Source organism: Euleptes europaea, chromosome 4 (genome assembly GCF_029931775.1).
Source record: "Euleptes europaea isolate rEulEur1 chromosome 4, rEulEur1.hap1, whole genome shotgun sequence".
Classification (NCBI taxonomy): domain Eukaryota; kingdom Metazoa; phylum Chordata; class Lepidosauria; order Squamata; family Sphaerodactylidae; genus Euleptes; species Euleptes europaea.
In genome coordinates, this window is record NC_079315.1 from 6,906,185 (window position 1) to 6,929,833 (window position 23,649).

General features: G+C 47.2%; 1 protein-coding gene across 2 annotated transcripts in view; it reads right to left on the reverse strand.

Moving 5' to 3' along the window:
• The window catches only part of GSK3B (glycogen synthase kinase 3 beta), a 118,795-nt gene that overhangs the window by 40,938 nt on the left and 54,208 nt on the right, over window positions 1-23,649 (reverse strand). For both annotated transcript variants that reach the window (XM_056848048.1, XM_056848047.1), the window contains exons 3-4: window positions 6,755-6,838; window positions 669-779 (exon numbers count right to left, since the gene is read on the reverse strand). In XM_056848048.1, coding sequence (XP_056704026.1) covers window positions 669-779; window positions 6,755-6,838 — 195 coding nt within the window. The remainder of the gene's footprint in view (window positions 1-668; window positions 780-6,754; window positions 6,839-23,649) is intronic.

Genomic DNA, 23,649 nt, shown 5'->3' on the forward strand with positions numbered 1-23,649 from the left:
AAACCACCACTCTTAACCACTACACCACGCTGGCTCTCAATACTTCCACCTGCTCCCCCTTTCCAATGCTGCATTCCATGCCTTTCCCAAGGAACAGCTTAGCAGAGAGCTGCAGCAGGAAGGGGGAGTTGGGAAAGATTCATTCTGTGAATCGGTTTTTTGGACCCCCCCCCCTTTTTTTTTCTTTTTAAGCATCAGGCAGAGGTGGGAAACCACTGTCGTTTCTAAAGGTTCTAGGACCTACAGAAAACTGAGAAAACGTTTACATTCACAGGCAAGAAGCAAGACAACAAATATCACTACAGAAAAAAGAATTCAAACGTGTGCACCTTTCAAGTTCACACCCATTTTATTTTTGTTTTTTCAAATTTGTATCCCGCCCTCTCCAGCAAGCTGGCTCAGGGCGGGCAACATCATTAAAACATAACACACAATTCAATAAAACAATAAAAGCAGCAATAAAATCCCCAAACCCCATAAGAGACCCCATAGCAAAGATGGCGCGCAAATCACTAAAACTCTGGGCCCCATACAGGTGACACCCCCTTCCACGCATGTTGGAAGGGGTGGGAGGCCAGTAATGATGGTATCGGCGGCTGTCCTCAGTTGTAGGCCTGGGGGAAAGAGCTCTGTCTTGCAGGCCCTGCGGAACTCTTTATGCCACCTACCTTCACAAATATCATCGGGAGTGTCTGCTTGGCCCGACTATAATGCCTGGCAACTCTGTACACCGTTTCCGGGACGTAGTCCAGGACCAAATTAAGATAGACCTCATCTTTCTGGAAGAAGAAAAAGGGCGAGAAAAACAGAAGGGTAAGAAATACATTCTTTTCTTTACGTTTGTTGATGTTATGCACATCCTGAAACGCTGGACGCCATACATAAAGTGTGAGCCATGTTTTAAGGCACATGGACGAACTATTTTAACATAAAGCCACACAGAATAAAAGGCTTTTATGTATATTTTTTACCTTGTACAACAGCTTGCTGGGGGTAAAGTGTAGACTGGGGAATGCAATGGCAAACCACCCCGGAAACACAGTCTGCCTAGTAAAGGTCGGGATGTGACGTCACCCCATGCTTGCACAGGGGACTACCTTTACCTTTTTACAACATATATGTCAGGATGCGTATTGTAAAACTGTGTATGTATGACCACTGGAGGAAGGCCTGTAAAAGGCTGAAACGCGTCTGGTCAGATTTTGGTCATTTTACGTACTAACATCAACTGTTATGAGTTGGTAATATCTGTAACTATGTTTGTGCTTTTTAGGAAGCCCTGTATATTAGGCCCCATGTTTTTAAATACAATTGTGCACAATATATAATTAAAACATATTTATTGGTTGCTATATTAGATAGTGTTTAGCTCAATCCCTTTGGTTTCCCCTAAGAAATACACGCACAATGGAACCAGTATAATGTATTGGCACACTGGTGGCAGTTTAACATTATGCGCCGTGGCAGTTCACAGTGTGCACACAACAAAGGATGTGACAAGAGCTGCCTATACTAATAAAGAACATACCAGGAAACACATTACTTTTCTTTGCGTGGGCCGAATTATGGGGAGGGGCCTTGGCTCAGTGGTGGAGCATCTGCTTGGCATGCAGAGAGGTCCCAGGTCCAATCCCCGGCATCTCCAGTTAAAGGGATCAGGCAGGTAGGTGATGTGAAGTATAGCATCCCAATCACGTGAAGTGATGGTATCGCTTTACTCTGCTCAGGTTAGACCTCAACTAGAGTATTGTCTTCAGGTTTGGACACCTCAATTCAAGAAAGATGTAGACAATCTGGAACGTGTCAAGAGGAGGGCAACAAAGACGGTGAGGGGTCTGGAGACTAAGTCCTATGAGGAAAGGCTGAAGGAGCTGGGTATGTTTAGCCTGAAGAGGAGAAGATTGAGAGGGGATATGATAACCATCTTCAAGTACTTGAAGGGCTGACATAGAGAGGATGGTGCTGAGTTGTTTTCTGTTAGCCCCAGAAGGTTGGACCAGAGCCAACGCGTTGAAATTAAATCAAAAGAGTTTCCGTCTAGACATTAGGAAGAATTTTCTAACGGTTAGAGCGGTTCCACAGTGGAACAGGCTTCCTTGGGAGGTAGTAAGTGCTCCTTCCCTGGAGGTTTTTAAGAAGAGGCTAGATGGCCATCTGTCAGCCATGCTGATGCTGTGAACTTGGGCAGTTCATGAGTGGGACAGCCCTTCAAGTACTTGAAGATGGTTATCATATCCCCTCTCAGTCTTCTCCTCTTCAGGCTAAACATACCCAGCTCCTTCAATCTTTCCTCACAGGACTTGGTCTCCAGACCCCTCACCATCTTGGTTGCCCTCCTCTGGACCCGCTCCAGCTTGTCTACATCTTTCTTAAATTGTGGTGCCCCAAACTGAACACAATACTCTAGGTGAAGTCTAACCAGAGCAGACATAAACAGCAATTGGAGATTTTCAACTGATTACCAGAGGTTCTGGTGGTATATGGTGCTGGTCTTTTGTCTGTGAGCAGCACTGAAGGTGTATTCCCCAGACCCTTCCCACGCCCGTTGAGCTGCCCTTTAGCTCCACGTTACGAACCAACAAGGAAGTCTCTCACTGCTCCCAGTGCAAAGTCCCTTCCAGCCAAAAGGTGAGGTTGATTAGAACTTGGGCCAGGGCCAAGATGTGGCCTTAGAGAATCAGCTACCCTCGAAGACCTGACCCGGGAGAGAGGAGATTGCTAAGGTGTAACTGGTAAGATCTCATTGTACTGCCTGGAGGACTGAGACTACAGAAGCGCTCGTGAGGGATACACAGCTGCCACCCATCCTTGCCAGAATGTGGTGCCTTATAATGAAATCACAGCCGCTATGGCCAAGCCCAAAAATATGAATGTTTAAGAGTAAATTCCTTAATCAGTATAGCAATACCGCATGTGTGGGAGACTCATATATTTAAACTACTAGAATGTCCCAATTGCGACAATAAGAACCACCTAACTCAGTGGTTCCCAAACCTTTTGGGCCACCACCCCCTTGGTTCCACAAACTCAACCCCAGTGCCCCCTACCCTACCCTATAAAAAGCATTATTCAAAATTGTGGTTTGCATGACTCAGTAAAGAAGATAATAACAATAAAATTTCAAAACACATCGATTCAAAATCAAATTGCACATCTATTCAAAATCAAATTAAACCTTTTTAGTTGAAATTAATACAACAAAACTGATTAACTTGGTCCAGTGGTCCCAGCTCTCTGGGAAAAAATTGTGATAATTTCCACCAAATTTACCAGCATGGTGCCATAGCTTGATCTATTGTAAATTAGTGAACAACACAGTTGAAGGGGCCACCTCTAGTGCCCCCCTGCTACCCCCTTGCCTCTTAGTGCCCCCCTAGGTAATCCCATCGCCCCTCCCAGGGGGTGGTACTGCCCACTTTGGAAACTACGGTACTGACCTAACTCAATGCACCTAGATATGACTGAAGACAAAATTAGAACAAATATGACGAGCATAGCAATCAACAGTCTCACGTGTCCAAACCCTGAATGATGACACAATTGGCAGGCGAAAACAGGCTTCCGGTATCTTCCTGCTTTCGCGATCTTCTTCAGTCGCCAAACAGTTAATGGTGTTAATGGTGTTTCAACTACTGGGGTGCCAAAGGCATGTCCCCTCAAGAACGTGGCGCGTGCAAGCAAGAGAGAAGGGGATGGCTCGGTGGTGTGGATGAGAGGCAGATGGGAAGGACACACTGTGACCGTTATGGAGATGGTGAGTTGGCCTTCCTGAGACATGCAGAACATGGGAATAAACTTCCCTGGACAGAGAGGGTCATTTACAACCTAAAGGGGACACACTTCGGCTCTTGGGATGTGTAAACACCTCTTGATTGAAGGGCCAATGTTCTGGCAGGCTTGATTGTTAGGAGGGGAGGGGCTGTGGCTCAGTGGTAGAGCATCTGCTTGGCATGCAGAAGATCCCAGCTTCAATCCCCGGCACCTCCAGTAGGATTTACAATGGTTGCAATATTGTCAGATTAAATCAGTTTTTGTACAAGATATGAAAAATGGATTTTCTAAAGAAAAGTCCCCTTTCCACAAGATGTTACTAGAAAACAATCTGAAACTGATCTCTAAAATGTACAATCTACTTTTAACATTATATTGTGAGCAGGAGATAATTAAACCAACTATGATTGATTGGGCTCAAAATATCGGACATGATATTGCTTTTAATAAATGGGAAAGACTTTGGTCAAAAGATTTGAAAGGAATAAACGCGCAATCAATTCGAGAAAACATTTATAAAATGATGTATAGATGGCATTTAACACCTAAGAAGATGGCAAAGATATATAAAGTGACATCCCCTAAATGTTGGAAATGTAATACGGAAATTGGTTCCTTTTACCATATGTGGTGGACTTGTGATAAAGCTAAAGATTTTTGGGATATGATATACAATGAACTGAGACTAATAGTACAAAAAAATATACCCAAAACACCAGAAATGATGCTATTAAGTATGATACCTGACGACTTGCTAATACAAAGAACTTTTTTGATCTATGCTACAACAGCTGCGAGACTGCTTTATGCAGCAAAATGGAAGGGGGCAGAAATTCCCGAGAAAAAAGACTGGATTGGGAAAATGTTTGAATTGGTGGAAATGGCAAAACTTACAGCCATTTTAAATGAAAAAGACAATGTTCGATTTTTAGGGGAATGGGAGGATTGGATGAAATATTGTGAATATGAATTAAAACTGGGAAAAATGGAAGAATACTTATTAATCTGATCTAGAAGACACAATTAATATTAAGAGTTATAATCATTTATATTAATAGAAGATGTTTTATGAAAGTTAAATGAAATTATGATAGTTAAGATCAGACCAATTACGATGGGATGAATATTTTATTAAGAGGCGGAGAGAGGTGATGGGGAAGCCATAAATTTTCCTCTAATTTGTTTTTTTTTTGTTATGAATTCAAGAAATTATAACAACATAGAGTTAGAATTTTGAATTTCATATTGCTTTTATTGTTATTTACTATCATGGAAAATTTGTATTATAAAAACCAATAAAATTATTATTAAAAAAAAAACAAAAAACCCCGGCACCTCCAGTTAAAGGGACTAGGCAAGTTAGGGGATGAGAAAGACCTCAGCCTGAGACCCTGGAGAGCCGCTGCCAGTCTGAGTAGACAATACTGACTTTGATGGACCAAGGGTCTGATTAATATAAGGGAGTTTCATGTGTTCATGTGACCCGGCGCCCAGATTGGCCAAGGCCCTAGGAGTCCACGTGGGGATGGGGTCTGAAAAGGGGAGCCGTTCCTTTGTTTGGGGTGGAGAAAGATGAGAGCAGGGTGAGGGAAGTGAGCTTCCTCCCGTGTGTGCTACGAGGAGGGATGATAGAGGATGATGCCAGAGGATGCCTTAGGTGTGGCCCAGGGTTGGGGGGCACCATGCAGCCAGCAGGACCAAATATTCAAAGATTGTAAGTAACTAGCCAGTCACCTCGGTGGTTTTTTTTTAATTTACTTAGTAGTATCTAGAACTGTCATACAATCATAGAATCATAGAGTTGGAAGGGGGCCATGCAGGTCATCTAGTCCAACCCCCTGCTTAATGCAGGATCAGCCTAGAGCATCCCTGACAAGTGCTTGTCCAGCCTCTGCTTGAACGCTGCCAGTGAGGGGGAGCTCACCACCTCCCTAGGCAGCTGATTCCACTGTCAAACAACTCTTACCGTAACAAGTTTTTTCCTAATATCCAGCAGGATATCCACCCGCAATTTAAACCCCTTATTGCGAGTCCTATCCTCTGCTGCCAAGAGGGACAGCTCCCTGCCCTCCTCTAAGTGACAGCCCTTCAAATACTTAAAGAGAGCAATCATGTCCCCCGCTTAACCTCCTCTTCTTCAGACGAAACATTCCCAATTCCCTTAACCTTTCTTCATAAGGCTTGGTCTCCAGGCCCCTGATCATCCTTGTCTTGTAGTCATAAAGTCATTTAACTAAAGGCCACGCACACTTCCTTGAAGTTTTGGTACTTGGAGATGCTAACAAGTCATACCCCTTTAGTGATGGTCCTTGGGCAACACTAAGAGAGAGGGGAGCAGATTTTTGACCCCCGAGTTGGTGGCACGCTGTCACAGAGGGCAAAAGAGAGGGGCGATAAGTGGCTTTCTCGCCATCTTCCTGACTTGCCCTCCCATTTACGGGACGTTAAAGCTGCCCCGCCACAGACAGAGGACGGTGACATTTTTAAAATCAAAATTGGGGTCTTTGGGTTGCTCAGGGTTGTTGTTTTTTTTAGTTTTTTTACAGCATATGCCAATAAAACAACAATACATGGATTTGTGATAAAAACAATAGACATTTAACTGTATCAGAAATAAAACCGTTCCTGTCTAAAATAAGAATATTTGGCTGATCTATGGTGAGATCAGATCAGATTATTAATACGGCAAGCGCCAATAAAACAACAATACATAGATTTAAGATAAAAGCAATGGACACTTAACTGTATCAAAAATAAAACAGTCCCTATCTTAAAATAAAACATTAATTTTGACACTTTATGGTTTGGAACTATTAATTATACTCAACTTTGCAAAGCGGATTTTGATCGCTATTGAACAAAATTTAGCTACCTGCTTTAACAAGTAGCTCAGGGTTGAGAATTGCTGTTTGAGGGTACAACTGCCTTCTGACCACATACTGTTAACTTTCCCAGCACGCCTCCCTTCCAGAGCTAAACTTACCTTCTCTCCACTGGAGTAAAAGAAATAACGCAATCTGACAATGTTACAGTGATCGAGCTTTCTCATGATTTGAAGCTCTCGATTCTGAAAGAGAGAACAATGTTCCACTAGTTATTATCCAAAGGGTGAAACCTTGTACGTCTAAGAACACAAACAAAAGAAATCATTCCTTTTCCAACAGCTATAAGCAATTATTACAGAAACTTTTCACTTTAACTTCCATTGAAATAATTAAAGCGTGTAACAAGGCAAAATTTGCTAAGCAGTCTAAGGACATACACGGATTGATTTTGAAATCAAGGCTGACTGCAAGAATTATTATTTAAATCAAGTTTCCCATTCGGTAATAAATGTGTTTGCTGAATTAACATACATACTAGGGGCTGTCAAAGGCCACATCCAAATGTCACAACAAACCTGTCTGTCTGTGACGGGCATGAACACAATTTTTTGTTCTGCTTGCGCTCTCCCTCCTGCCTCACGTGCGAAGCGCAGCTAAGACTACCTGGTTTGTGATGCTCCAGCCAAGCTCCAATTTGCCATGATGCTTGAATAGATCCCGTAAACTGGGATTCTAAACCAGTTTGCCAGATCCAAAAACTGCCCAAGCAATGACAAATAAAACAACAGTAAAAACACAATAAAACTAAGTAGCTGTATTGTTTTATAATTCTATGTTGGCCATTGGCTGTAATAACAATAAACGAAACAATAAAACTAAGAGTCATATTAAAATTCCCAGGGCCAAAACATAGCATAAATTGCCGCGCATTCTCATGTTAGCAGCCAGTGCGTTCAAAGATAGCACGCAGATAACGTGAAGGTTACTGTAAGAAAGAAGACAGATTATTTTATCTACTACTGAGCATGAAGCTGGTCTAGCTAAAATGGCTGCAAGGAACCTGGACCTGGGAGCCGAGTAAAGATGGTAAAATGGTAGCGGGGCCCGGCCCCCCCAGTTCCGGTTTGGAGTATATCAAACTGTTGAATATCACGCTCTGAACACACACTAGATGCAGGCAGTGTGAAGTTAGTGGAGTCTTACGCAGCTCTCTTCTCTGGCTGCCTTGCTTATTTCTTTCTCATGTAAAGGTCACCCTTAGAACTTTTATCAGGTGAGCGATAACATTAAAGGCATAGCAAGTTACCTTTCGGTCTTGGTATTTCTAACCACATAAACAATTTGGCTGGAAAGTTTGGTCCTCTTATCTAGTGTATGGGACTCTGCACCTTCTCTGACATAAAGAATCACTCCACCCCAATGTGTCTTTCCAGGTCTTTTTAATTTCTAGCTTCTATCCAAAGCAGTCAACTTTCTAGCTTCTATCCAGGGATAGAAGCTAGAAAGTCGACTCCTTTGAAATGTGGTGTTGGAGGAGAGCGTAACGGATACCGTGGACTGCCAAAAAATAATAATCAGTGGGTTATAGCTCAAAACAAGCCTGAACTGACCCTAGAAGCTAAAATGACTAAACTGAGGCTATCGTATTTTGGTCACATTATGAGAAGGCAAGAGTCACTGGAAAAGACAGTCATGCTAGGAAAAGTTGAGGGCAGCAGGAAAAGAGGAAGACCCAACAAGAGATGGATGGACTCTATAAAGGAAGCACCAGCCCTCGATTTGCAAGACCTGAGCAAGGCTGTCAAATTTTGGAGGACATTGATTCATAGGGTCACCATGAGTCGGAAGCAACTTGACGGCACTTAACACATAACACACACATCCAGGGATAGCCATACCTCGTTGATTTTCCTGGTCCTACCAGATTTCTGAAATGCCCGTTATATTTACTTTCTCCGAACATAAGCACTTTAATTCTCCCGTCTTAGATCCGAGGTTTCTAGCATTTGTATTCAAACAAACTCTATGGCCCCTTCCTTCTCCTTTGGTATGCATACTTTCCCCTACAGCCCTTTGGTCCCCTTTACACAGCTGCCATATCCTGGCACCCATCTACACTGCCTGGGCAGTTAACCCTTCATCCCCTAGGGATGAGTCATGTTGAATCAGACGCTCTCCGGGGGCCCTGCTAGCTTTCCCCTAGAAGTCAGCTAAAAACCTGCTCTGTTACTTATTTGATATTAAGCACCAGCAATCAGGTTCCATTCTAAGAACATTAGAAAAGCCATGCTGGATCAGGCCAACGTCCATCAAGTCCAGCAGTCTGTTCATATAGTGGCCAACCAGGTGCCCATAGGAAGCCCACAGGCAAGACGACTGCAGCAGCATTATCCTGACTGTGTTCCACAACACCTAATATAACAGGCCTGCTCCTCTGAGACTGGAGAATAGGTGTGCATCATAAGAACATAAGAAAAGCCCTGCTAGATCACACTAAGACCCATCAAGTCCAGCAGTCTGTTCACACAGTGGCCAACCAGGTGCCTCCAGGAAGCCCACAAGCAAGATCACTGCAGCAGCATTATCCCGCCTGTGTTCCACAGCACCTAATATAATAGGCATGCTCCTCTGATCCTGGAGAGAATAGGTATGCATCATGATTAGTCTTCATTTTGACTTGTCGCCATGTATAGCCCTATCCTCCACGGACATGTCCACTCCCCTCTTAAAGCCTTCCAAGTTGGCAGCCATCTCCACATCCTGGGGCAGGGAGTTGCACAATTTAACTCTGCTTTTCTAGTGAAGCTGGTACCTTTTGTGCAGGGTGGCAGGTGCCAAAAATGTTCGTGAGTGCCCAACAAAACTAAATCGTTCTTCCTGGCAGCACCATCTCATGTCTGTGCTGAGGCCCCTTATAGCTGCTTGTCTGTCTGGCCCTGTGCAAGGAACAGAAAGCTTTTCTGAGAACGCTGCATTGGTGATCCTGGACTTTAACCTCCTGCATGGCGACAGGAATCTTTCAGGACTGTGCAGGTATACTTCCCAATGCTGTTACGAGTTCACAGTGCTGTTCAGAGTTTTAAGTCAGGGGTCCCCAACCATTTTAAGCCTACCGGAACCTATGGAATTGGACACACATGAACACCTGAAGCTGCCTTATACTGAATGAGACCATTGGTCCATCCAAGTCAATACTGTCTACTCAGACCAACAGTGGCTCTCCAGGGTCTCAGGCAGGGGTCTTTCGCATCACCTACCTACCTGGTCCCTTTAACTGGAGATGCCAGGGATTGAACCTGGGACCTTCTGCATGCCAAGCAGATGCTCTGCCACTGAGCCACAGCCCCTCCCAATTCTGAAACAGCATGGTGGGCACAGCCACAAAACGGCTGTCGCGGCTTACCTTCAATTACACAGTAAAGATCCTCATGCAGTGGTGGCAGCTGCTGCCAAAGCAACGTTTTTAAGAATCTGCACAACCGTTCAGATCTCCAAATTCCAAGCAAAGCTTCTGATTGGCCAAAGCCCTACCTGGCCCCACCCACTGTCTAAAAACACTCTCTGGGAGCCAGTAAAAGTGTCAGCCGGAGCCATGACACCCACGGGTACCACGCTGGGGACCCTTGCTTTATGTGAATGGAAAGCTACCCTGCAAATTCAGCGTGGCCTTCAATTGGTTTCAGAACAGGGTGTTTTCTTTAAACTGCGAAGTCTTGCCCAAGCAAGGGGACTGGAGAAGACTGGGGCCAAACAAATGTTAAGGTGATAAGGCAGACAAAAAGAGGGCATAAGGAGCATTGTGCTAAAAACATTACAACAGCAAAAAAATTATTTGAATACATCAGGAATAGGAAACTGGTTGCCAGGGGGCGGGGTTCAGCTGATGAAGAGGTGAAAGGACTGCTAGAGGCAAACCTGGGAGACCGCTGTGGCTCAGTGGTAGAGCCTCTGCTTGGAATGCAGAAGGTCCCAGATTCAATCCCCAGTGGCATCTCCAGTTAAAGGGACCAGGCAAGCAGGTAAGGTGAAAGACCCCTGCTTGAGACCCTGGAGAGCCGCTGCCAGTCTGTAGACAATACTGACTTTGATGGACTGAAGGTCTGATTCAGTAAAAGGCAGCTTCATATGTTGTTCATATGAGCAAATTCTGTCAGAGAGCAGCCCACGTTGGTCTGCAGTAGATTTGAGTCTGCTAGCACCAAGGTTTTCAGGGTAGAAGCTTTCTAGAAAATGACGGAGGGATGCTTCGACTCTCAAAAGGTTATACCCTGAAACTCTGGTTGGTCTCTAAGGTGCCCCAGACTCAAATCTAACTGAACTATTTCTGCGTCTGTTCTCATTACAAAAAATGTGGGGCATTTCCCTGTGTCAGAGAGTATTTTCATGAAGGGTGTCACAAGAACCAAGCCTAACAGAGGCGATGAGAGCTTCATTATTGGGTCAGAGGCTTCTAAAGGCAGCACAGTAATATATGCAAGTTTGGAGTGGAGAGGGTTTGAAAACAGTCTTCAGCGTCGTTAACATATATTTTGCTTTCCAGGAAGCTTATAAAACATAAGACGTGTGGCACAGTATGTGTGTTATGCATCTCACTTTACAGTTCAGTCAAAAACACAAGAGAGGTTGCGGAGAGGGGCTGAAACGGAAACTACAACTGAATGGAGATGCTCTCTTGGTACGCGGTTCATTCGGTTCCCGAGCATTACAATTACCATTACAGGGGAGGGGCTGTGGCTCAGTGGTAGAGCCTCTGCTTGGCATGCAGAAGGTCCCAGATTCAATCCCTGGAATCTCCAGTTAAAGGGACTAGGCAAGTGGGTGATGTGAATAGACCCTGGAGAGCCGCTGCCAGTCTGAGTAGACACTACTGACTCTGATGACCGAGGGTCTGATTCAGTAGAAGGCAGCTTCATGTGTTCGTGTGTGTTCAACCCTGTTTTATGAATACCAACACACTGGCTCATGGTCAAAACCATCATAGCCTATTTCTGCCCACCCCAATGAACCAACCTTCTTGTCTCCAAATCAGAAATTACAACCAAATACGATCTCCCTTTAGAACCTTGGATTATGCCGTTTCTTTTATCTGACCTCGATGCTGATGCCGAGAAAAATTACCAGATTATGAAACATTTAACACACGTAATGGCCTTAAAGTTGTCTCGATAAAATGGCTCTGTTTTATACCAAGTTTTAAGGGATCATGCTATTTTTGTAAAACTGTTTTTCCATACAGTGTAAAGGCTTAAGACCTTGTCAGTGAGCAATGGCCTTAAAGGTTGTTGCTGTAAATCAGAAATTACAGGAAAAGGTCCCTTTGCGTACAAATTCCCTCTGACACCCCCCTCCAATGTCACAGAGCTACACTAATCTCTAAACAATCACTTAAATCCAATTAAATCCCAATTAACAGTTCAAAGAAAAGAAAGGAAAGTCCAATCTGTCCTCTGCATCCCATCTCCAGCAACAGCCTGAGTAAGAATTTTTTTTAAAAAGATCAAGCTGAACGTTCCCCACCATCTTTCTCTAGCATATTGCAGATCGTTTGGCTCCAATTCCCTCCCATTTTAGGATCAAACTCCTATCAGCAGAGCTGTGAAACACGGCCATCTACAAACAAGGCAGATGTTTCTTAACAAGGTAGAGTCCCCAGGTGTGTACATGCACACTCATGACCCCCAAAATCACTTGTTTTAATTTAAAAGGCTGTTACCTTCCTTGAGTCAGAACTGGGGGGGGGGGAGCTCTTGTAGTTTAGCCTGGCCCTTTGGAAGGATCACAACGCCGACTCCCAGTTGAGAGTCAGTAGTCTGACCCCACTACCACCCGGAAGCCTTTCACTAGGTACCTACTGTCAAGCAATGCTGATTCTATGACCTTAAGCAGATGATGAGAGGGAGGGCATCTTGGCCATCTTCTGGGCATGGAGTAGGGGGTCACTGGGGGTGTGGGGCGGGAGGTAGTTGTGAATTTCATGCATTCTGCAGGGGGTTGGACTAGATGACCCCGGTGGTCCCTTCCAACTCTATGATTCCAAGCTTCCCTTGGCAAGGGGGAAGGATTGATACGCCGACTCCCAGCTGAGAGTCAACATTTGGATTTTCGCCATCTCTCTTTTTTGAATCTCTTTTTTAAATTTTAAATTTTTAACGCGGAAAGGTGAACAAATACATAAGAAAGTGACAAAAAGAACACCTGTTGCAGAGTTTTGGGGGGGGGGAAACACAAAAGGCCATCATTAACCTTATAGTTCCATGCCATTATGAACAAAGCCCATCCTTCCGTAAACTTATCAGACCTTAAATCTTCTCGATTTGTAGTTCTACTTTGATATGGCGTTTTTAAACACGAGAGCAATTTCCCACGCTCTCATAATCCACTCATTAATATTGGGAGCCACAGAGGATTTCCAACAAAACGCCAAACGCATTGTCTTGCCGTGGTTAGCAAGCTCCTGCTAAGTGCTCTATCTGATGCACGAACACAATCTTTAATGTAACATAATAAAGCAGCCACAGGGTCGACTGGTAAAGCATGGCCCATTAATTCTCAACTACAGAACAAGATCTGGTACCAAAAAGATTCTGCTTTAGAAAGCTCTACAGAATAAGCGGCCAATATACATGTGCCCATAACCATTCCTAAAGATCTTTTGACAACTCTAAAGAGAGACAGCGTGGTATAGTGGTTAAGAGTGGTGGTATGGAGCAGAGGACTCTGATCTGGAGAGCCGGGTTCGATTCCCCACTCCTCCACATGAGCGGCAGACACTAATCTGGTGAACTGGATTGGTTTCCCCACTCCTCCACATGAAGCCAGCTGGGCGACCCTGGGCTAGTCCCAGTTCTGTCCGAACTCTCTCAGCCCCACCTCACAGGGTGTCTGTGGTGGGGAGGGGAAGGGAAGGTGATTGTAGGGCGGTTTGATTCTTCCTTAAGTGGTAGAGAAAGTCGACACATAAAAAACCAACTCTTCTTCTCTAAAAGTAACATTTCATTCCAACTCTCAGTGTATTTAGGATTTGAATCTCTCCATTTTCATCAATAATGTATACAATCCCGAAATATAGCCCTTGAGGGAACCCCCTAATCAGTACTTCAAGTGTGTGTTTTTAGCTCTACCTTCCTTCTATTTCCTTAACACGGCATTTATCACATCTCTAATTTGTAACAACTGGGACTGCATCTCTTGGCCTGATACAGGCCGCCCTTGCAGTGGAAGGGTAGGAGATCGGCTGGCACGCTTCCCGCTGCAGGAACCAGCTCTAAGTCACTCAGCAGAGAGGGGGGGGGGGGAGAGAGGCTCTGTGGTGGTGAAAAGTCCCGTCAAGTCACAGCTGACCTCTGGCGACCCCGTAGGGTTTTCAAGGCAAGAGACGTTCGGAGGTGGTTTGCCATCGCCTGCCTTCTGCGTGGGCTGAGTTCTGAGAGAACCGTGTCTGGCCCAAGGTCACCCAGCAGGCTTTTTAAAAGGAAACACCTATTTAGGCATAATCTTTTAAAAAGTAGAGATATACAACTAAACAGAACTATTATAAGGATTAGAAGGCTGTAATTAGATGGAGCCAATAAATCAGAAGGAGACTGAGATTGGGAAGGGCAGCCATGAAGGAGCTAGAAAAGATTCTTAAGTGTAAGGATGTGTCACTGGCCACCAAGATCAAGTTAATTCATGCCATCATGTTCCCTATTACTATGTATGGGTGTGAAAGCTGGACATGGAAGAAAGTAGATTCCTTTGAAATGTGGTGTGGAGGAGAGTGTTATGGATACTCTGGACTGCCCAAAAAACAAATCAGTGGGTTCTAGATCAAATCAAGCCTGAACTGACTTTAGAAGCTAAAATGACTAAACTGAGGCTGTCGTTCTTTGGTCACATTATGAGAAGACAAGAGTCACTGGAAAAGACAGTCATGCTAGGAAAAGTCGAGGGGAGCAGGAAAAGAGGAAGACCCAACAAGAGATGGATCGACTCAATAAAGGAAGCACCCAGCCCTCAATTTGCAAGACCTCAGCAAGGTTGTCAAAGACAGGACATTTTGGAGGACATTGATTCATAGGGTCGCCATGAGTCGGAAGCAACTTGACGGCACTTAACACACAATTAGATGGAGAATAAAATAATGTGAATTCAGATGTCCAGCGGGAAGTTATGGAAGTAATTATTAAAAATAAGGCACCAGGGTTGTCGTTTTTCACTGGAAAACTGAAAGTCTTTGCTGATACTTTAGTAAAACTAGTGACAGATACTATAAATGAAGTGTAGAGAAATGTAAAAAGTACCCTGAAACCTGCCTGGAAGGACAGATTATTTTAATAGGAATACTAGGGAATGGTAAAATATAACTATAGTGCAAGCTTTTCCATCAAACCATAAGGAAATACATTTCTTCAGGTCAAATTGGGTTCGCTCAAGCATGTAATTTAGCTCATGCTGTATGTATTTATTTAATTATCCTATTTATATATTACACTCATAAGTGTAAAAAAAAATCTGAGACTGTTAATGCTGCATATATTAGAATTCTAATATATCCACAATATACCTTTTTTTTAAAAACACGAAAACTGTTGACAGGATAGAATGGAAATGCTTCATTCAGTATTTAGCAACTTTAAAATTTGGGTTAACTATGGGGGTTACCGAACTTTGTATTCCCAGCGATGTATTAAGAGTTTGAAAATGCTGTAAAAAAATCACTTTAAAAGGGTTTTTGGATACCACGGCTTATAAATGGTTGGAAGACGTCTTCACAGCTAAAGGGGCCAAACAAAGTGCGAACAGTATTTTTTATAACGTTTTCAAACTCTTAATACATCGGTGGGAATACATAGAAAGTGCGAACAGTATTTTTTATAACATTTTCAAACTCTCAATACATCGCTGGGAATACCTAGTGCGGTAACCCCCTATATATGAATGCCACAAAAGAAGACTGATAGTAAGCAATAGTATATCAGAGGTGCTCAATATTCAAAGAGATACTAAGCAAGGTTGTCCTTTTTTGCCATTTGCAATTTGTTTGCCGCATATTGGACTTGATGGGCCTTGGTCTGATCCAGCAGGGCTTTTCTTATGTTTCTTCCTGTCAGACTGTCTAGTCCACACCCTTCACATCAGACCCGCAAGTCACTATGCAGTCAAAATGTCTGTCACAGACCCGTGCTCCAAATGTCTCGCAATCCAATTTCCCGTTCTCAGAAGCGCTCCTTCTCTGGAGGTTTTTAAGGAGAGTTTAGATGGCCATCTGTTAGCAATGCTGATTTCTATGATCTTAGGCAGATTCTGAGAGGGAGGGAATCTTGGCCATCTTCTGGACATAGAGTGGGGGGGCCGCTGGGGGTGTCGGGGGGAGGCGGTTGTGGGTTTCCTGCACTGTGCAGGGGGTTGGACTAGATGACCCTGGTGGTCCCTTCCAACTCCGTGATTCTATGATTCCTCTCCCTCCAACCCATGAGACTGTGTGGACAGGATCATAATGTAAGGAAAAGGTCCCTCCTAAGGAATTATGTCTGCCTCCCTCAACCTGACGCCCTCTTAACCCTAAGATCCTCGATCTCCACAACTGCACAGGAGTGAGACCCCTGTGTTTCCTAATATTTTTGTTTGGACCCTCAGGAACACAGGAAGCAAAGTGGTGGTCTGCAGTGGGGGTGGGGAACCACCAGAAACCACTGCCCTCTCTTCCAAAGTCCCTTAAGTTTTTAGGAGAGCAAGGTTAAACACGTGCCACTGAGTACAATGCCTTGCTGCGGGAGAGGTTTATTACTTATTATTTATTTATTGTTCCCACTTATTATCCCGCTCGCCCTGGGCTAAAACTTGGCTCAGAGCGGCTTAAAAAAAATAAACATCCCATCAGACCAGTTAAAAACTTTAAAACATTTAAAAATAAATCATCAAACAGAGTTGCACTTACCTGTAACTGCTGTTCATTGAAGTCTTCGGTGCAGCCCCACATATGGGACTGCGCCTGCGCGCAGGCCTGCCACCGGAAACTTTATTAGCCTCAGACCTCTAAAGGGGGATACCCCTCCCCTCAGCAGCGGCCGGCTTCCTGCCGGATCCACCGCGTGCTCCTGGGCGGGCATTCCCTCCCTCCTCAGTTCCTCGCCCGCCGCCGACCTTAGGATATTTCTAATCTGTTCTCTCTCTCTTTTTTTTTTTAGGTCGACAGCGGGGTCAGAGGGAGGGATGTGTGTCTGCACTGAAGACTTCAATGAACAGCAGTTACAGGTAAGTGCAACTCTGTTTTCATCTTCAGTCTTCGGTGCAGCCCCACATATGGGATTATAGCAAGCTTACCATGTCGGAGGAGGGTGTAGATCCTCAGGAAAACAACGTCTGAAGGACCGCCATCCCCACTGCAGCATCACGTCTCACGTGTAGATCCAACACTTAGTGCCGGACGAACGTGTCCTCACTTGCCCAAGTCGCAGCCTTGCAGATCTCCTGGACTGTGAAGTGCAGCAGAAGAGCCCTGGGCCCTAGTGGAGTGGGCATGGACCCCTAATAGACAAGTCTGTCCTGATTCTTTATAGGACAATCTCACCGCTGAGACCACCCATCCAACTATGGATTGGGAGGAAGCAGCCTGACCCTTCTTATGACCCTGGTAACAAATAGTGTTTTTGACCTCCTGAAATGCTTGGTCCTGTCAATGTAGTACAAGAGAGCCCTCTTGACATCTAGCGTATGCAGGGTCTTCTCAGCCGAGGAAGTCGGTCTGCGGGAAAAAAACGGAAGGACCAGGTCTTGTGCCATGTAGAATGAGGAAACTACCTTGGGTTTGAACCTGAGACTGGAGTGCAAAACTATCCTTTCACTAAAGACCCTAAGAAAAGAGTGATCCATGCTGAGTGCTGCTAGTTCTCCAACCCTTCTGGTGGAGGTAACCGCTACTAGGAAAGCTACCTTGGCTGAAAGTAAAGGTAGTGGGACACTAGCCAGTGGTTCAAACAGGGGCAGCGTAAGTCTGGCCAGTACCAGAGAAAGTGACCATTGGGGAACCAACAGGGAACAGGGGGAAACATGTTAGTAAGTCCCTTCAGGAAACGTTTAGATAGGGGATGAGCAAATATCGTGTGACCCTCTAGTTTGTCATGAAAAGCCGAGATTGCAGCTAAATGCACTCGAATGGAAGTCACAGATAGCCCCATCTTGGCTAATTCTAGCAAGTAGTCCAGAATATGGGGTAGAGGGCATGAAAAGGGAGAAAACCCTTTAGGCCCAGTCCACTTATCAAACCGCTCCCATTTTTTGCTGTAGGAGTATCGAGTGGAGGGTTTCCTTGCTTGGAGGATAACCTCCTTTACAGGTGCTGAGAGTCCCTCCCCCACCAGGGATCTATCCTCCACGCTGCTAGATGCAGCCTGTGTGAGGGTCTCTGTCTTTGTGTCTCTGCTTTCCATCACCTGCGGTGTTATCAGTGAACTCGTAAAAGCAGTTCACACCTTCTGGTCTCAGGCGCCAGGCCTGATGGCCCATGTATCTTCCCCCCCCGCTGTTCTTCCTGCCAGTACTCCCTCAGGCCGGTGCGGCCTTGGAAGTGTGATAGCCGCACCAGACTTCCTGGGATCCGTCTGATGTTTTGTATTACGCCAAGCTTGTAACTTCCCATAACAATAAGTGTGAACCCCAGTGCCCCAGTGCCCTGGAGTCAATATATTCTGTAAACCCGTATAGCCCCTCACTTGCAACTTTCTACCTGTGCCTGTCTCATCTCCTGAAGGCTTCAATAAATCTATTGTTTCTGTATCCACGTCTGAGCAACTGATTTGGAGAAGCAAACTCAGAGAGGGGGATCTCTCACATTAAGTTGCAAGTCCTTGCCTCTCGGACTGCAGCTGTACCGCTTTGGACAGAATGTCAGCCGACGAGGACACCACCCCTACCCCCGATGCCCCCAAGGAACCGGACGAGCCGGAGAAGCCGGACCCGAAGGAGGAGGGAGCCAAGCCAAAGAAACCGAAGGGTCGCGCCCCCGACCAAGATCGGGACGAACGTCCCCGGGGGCTTACTTATTGGCTGGACTCTCCCAAGGGCTGGTCGCTCTCGCGGACTGCGGCGAAGGATCGCCGGTTGGCCTTCCCCAGCACGGGACTCGAAGGGGACCCGGCCCGCAAAGAGGCCCTCATGGAGGAAGAACGAAAGCAGTGGCAGGAAGACCGCCGGGCTATGCAGGAGCAGATGGAGAGCATGCAACGCGTAATGGGTGAGATGGCTACGGCCCTAGATGCGCTGAAGTTGCAACCTCCAGCCGGTGCTCCCCCAGACGGGGCGCCGGTAGTTCCGCCCGCAACCCCTGCCCCCCCGGCCCGTCGGGACCTGAAAGTCACATATGACGGGTCGGGAGACCAGTTGACCTTTTTTATGGTCCAAGTAGACATTTTTATGCGGGAACAAGGCCGAACCTTCGCTTCTGAGGAGTCCCGGGTGCAGTACGTGGCTTCCTTACTGCAAGGGGAGGCGGCCGCCTGGATGGTGTTGCAGTATGAACTCCGCTCGCCGGTGCTGCGAACCCTGGACGAGTTCATGGTAGCACTCCGAAACCGTTTTGAGGACCCGACTCTGGGTGAGCGGGCTAAAGCCTCCCTGATGCAACTGCGCCAAGGGACTAAGTCGGTGGCGCAGTATGCAAGTGAGTTCCAGTCACTGGCTAGCCGAATTCTGGACTGGAGTGAAGCTACCTTGGTACAATGTTTCAGGGAGGGTCTCAACCCAGACCTCCAACATTGGGCCTTCATGCAAGGGAACCCCCCGGATGTGGAAGGTTGGGTTCGCCATGCTGCTGACATCGAGAATCGCAAACAACTCCTGAACTTGTCCAAGCAACGGCTTGGGCGAGACCCCAGGCCCCGAGGTGACCGTGGCCGGGAACTCCGGCAAGGGGGTGGCGGGGGTCTCTCGGCCGCGGAACGCCGCAAGCGGTTCGAGGCCGGCGTCTGCCTGATCTGCGGGGGAAAGGGTCACTTTGCATCGCAATGCCCCTCTCGCTCAGGCCGTCCGACCCCCCCCCCGCCAAACCCAGGCCGAGCCGACGAAACCGGCCGCCGACAGCCAGCCTCGCCGCAGAAGTGGACCACTGAGCCGGCGCTCCGGCGCACCCTCCGCTCTCCACGCGCGCCCCCAGGATGGGGCATCCGACTCTACGGTCCCATCGGGGTCCCGGATTACAAATACCGTCTTTGATTCGGACGGCTCCCCGGAAGCCACCACCCCGTCCCCCTCTTCCAGCGAGGAGGAAGAGTGGGAACAGCCGGCAAAAAACGCCGTCGGTCTGCTGTAGAGGGGGCTCCGCAGCAGACCGTCCCTATCGTTGTGCAAGGAGCTCCACCGATGGTAAGCGCCCAAGAGGACAATGTATTTGTGCGTGTTCAGCTGTCCCTACCCAAAGGGGGTCCCCCGTTAGAGGTCCCCGCGTTGGTCGACTCGGGGTGTGCCCGCACCATGATAAATGAGGAAACTGCCAAGAAGTTGGGTGTCCGGCGCAAGCGGCTTCCGGGACCCCTCCGTTTTTCCCAAATGGACGGGAGTGACTTTAAACGGGGCCCTGTGACCCATAGAACTGCAGCCGTGATTATGTCCGTGGGGGAACATTGGGAACGGTTGTATTTCACCATCGCCCCTATTGTAACCCCTGTGGTGTTAGGGATGAACTGGTTAAGGGGACACAATCCCTCCATTGATTGGGTTAAACGGGTGCTTTCCTTCCCCGAAAACCCCTGTGGGTTGCATGACAAGGAACGGGTACTCAGAACTCCAGCCGCCGCACTGGTAGGGTCCCCCGCCCCGGTCTCTCCTCAATTACCCTCTGAGTACTCGCAGTTTACTGATGTTTTCGATGTTAGAGAATGCGACGAACTGCCTCCCCACAGAGAAACGGACTGTGCCATCGAGATTGTAGGGGAAGGCAAACTGTCTAAGGGAAAGGTTTACCCCATGAGCCCTAGTGAAAAGACTGTATTGCGAGACTATCTTGATGTCAATCTGGCGAGGGGTTTCATCCGCCCCTCCAAGGCTCCTTATTCAGCCCCAGCTTTCTTTGTAAAGAAAAAGACGGGCGATTTAAGACTGTGTATTGACTTTCGCAGACTGAACGCAGTCACCCAGTCTAATGCTTACCCCCTCCCTCTTATTCCTGACCTTCTAGCACAATTAAAGGAGGGCCGAATCTTCACCAAACTGGACTTGGTAGAAGCCTACCACCGCATTCGCATCAAAGAAGGAGACGAACCCAAAACGGCCTTTTCCAGTTGTTTTGGGATGTTTGAGTACCTGGTCATGCCGTTCGGACTTTCGGGGGCTCCGAGTGTCTTTATGCAATTAATTAATGAAGTTTTGCATGATTTACTGTTTCGGGGGGTGGTGGTATTTCTCGATGACATTCTTATTTACTCTGAAACCATGGAAGAACATGTGCGCCTAGTGCGAGAAGTGCTCCAGCGGCTGCGGGAGCACAAACTGTATGCTAAGGTGTCCAAGTGTGAATTCCACCAACCCTCTATTACATTTCTGGGGTATGTGATTTCCCACCAAGGGTTGGAAATGGACCCCGCCAAGGTCCAGGCGGTGCGGGACTGGGAAACCCCCACTACCCGCCGCCAACTTCAACAGTTTTTGGGGTTTGCCAACTTTTACCGGAATTTCATTCCCAACTTTGCCCAAGTTGCGCTTCCCCTCACTGCCCTGTTGCGTACCAAGGACAGGGGGGCTAGCGCCGCACTCCCCTCAGCCCGTCTGCAATGGTCTCCCCAGTGCCAGCAAGCTTTTGAACGTTTAAAGCTACTTTTTTCATCCGAACCCGTTTTGGCTCACCCGGATTGCACCAAGCCCTTCGTGGTGCAGGTGGATGCCTCGGATGTAGCCATGGGCGGGGCCCTATTGCAGAGGGATGAGGGGGGACGGTTGAGGCCATGCGCCTACTTCTCCAAGAAGTTTTCCCAGTCCGAAATCAACTGGGCCATTTGGGAGAAGGAGGCAGCAGCGGTCAAACATGCCCTTACCATATGGAGACACTTCTTGGAGGGGGCCGAGCTGCCGTTCGAAGTGTGCACAGATCACAAGAATCTCGAGGCTCTCAAGGGAGCTAGAAAACTCAATGCCAAACAAATTCGGTGGGCCCAATTTTTTGCAAAATTCCGGTTCACCCTCAAACATGTCCCTGGCAAAGAAAATGCCCTAGCTGATGCTTTGTCACGACTTCCCCAGTATCGCAACGATTTCGATCGCCCCGTCGACTCCCTGTTCACTCCCGAACAGCGAGGGGAAGTCCCTGGCTTGGCCGTCACCACCCGATCCCAAGCCCGCCAACCGGAGACCCCCCCTACGCTCAAAGGTATCCCGGAAGCATTCCAACAGCGACTCCGGGACGCCTCCTTACAGGAGGAGGAGCACCATCTCCTCCCCACTGGCTTGGAACGAACCAACACCTGGTGGGTGCAAGGGGGGAAACTATATGTCCCATCTTCCCTTCGCAAAGAAGTATTGGGACTTGTACATGGGGCCAGACTAGCGGGTCATTTTGGTTTCATAAAAACGCTTCACCTGGTTCGAAGGCAATTCTGGTGGCCCGGTATGAGATCTGATGTAGAGTTGTATGTGCGCAGCTGCCCCACCTGCGCCACAGCCAAGAAACGGATGGGAAAACCCCCGGGGCTTCTCAAACCGCTTGAGAACCCCTCCCGTCCCTGGGAAGTCATCGCCATGGATTTTATCACCGACCTACCTCCAAGTCGGGGGAAAACGGTTCTCTGGGTTATCACAGACCTCTTTTCCAAACAGGTTCATTTCGTTCCATGTGCAGGTCTTCCTTCAGCCCAGGGCTTAGCTAAATTGTTCATCACGCACGTCCTCAGGCTACACTCGATCCCGAGGAAGGTCCTCTCCGACCGGGGGGTCCAGTTTGTTGCCAAATTCTGGCGGGCTTTCCTAAAGTTAATGGGAGTGGAGGAACAGGGCCTTTCTTCCGCCTATCACCCCCAAACGGATGGTCAAACGGAACGAGTAAATGCGGTAGTAGAATGTTATTTGCGTTGCTATGTAAATTTCCACCAGGACGACTGGGTCGACCTGCTGCCATTTGCCGAATATGCGTACAACAATGCGCCTCATTCCTCTACCGGCTTTAGTCCCTTCCAAGTTATATACGGGACGGATTTTGGCCCTTTCGGTTCTGCCCCCGTCTCGCCAGAGCTCCAGTCTACCCCTGATCTTCAGGAGTGGATTCAGGTGGTTAAATCCACCTGGCCATGGTTGCTCAAAAATCTGGAAAGGGCAAAAAGCAAGTACAAGGAACAAGCAGACAAACACCGGTCTCCGGGATGGGAACTCAAGGTGGGGGAGCAAGTCTATCTGTCCACCAAAAACCTCCGCTCTCTTCGCCCCTGCAAAAAACTGAGCGACCGTTATGTAGGACCTTTCCCCATTACCAGAGTAATCAACGAGGTTACCGTGGAACTGAGTCTCCCTAAGACTCTCAAGGGAGTTCATCCAGTCTTCCATATAAGCCTCCTCAAACCTTATGTAGCAGCTCCCCAGTTCCACCCCCCTCCCGCTCATGAGATTCCTACCGTAGTAGGAGGGGATACCCATTTGGAAATATCCAAGGTTTTAGATTCCAAATGGAAGAAAGGGAAACTGTTTTACTTTGTTCGCTGGAAAAACCTTGGCTCCGCTCATGACGAATGGGTGGCCGCACCCCACATGGCAGCTCCTCGCTTGGTCCGAGAATTCCACCTCGCTTATCCCGATAAGCCTCGTCCTCTCGGAGGGGGGCCTTAAGGGGGGCAGAATGTGAGGGTCTCTGTCTTTGTGTCTCTGCTTTCCATCACCTGCGGTGTTATCAGTGAACTCGTAAAAGCAGTTCACACCTTCTGGTCTCAGGCGCCAGGCCTGATGGCCCATGTATCTTCCCCCCCCGCTGTTCTTCCTGCCAGTACTCCCTCAGGCCGGTGCGGCCTTGGAAGTGTGATAGCCGCACCAGACTTCCTGGGATCCGTCTGATGTTTTGTATTACGCCAAGCTTGTAACTTCCCATAACAATAAGTGTGAA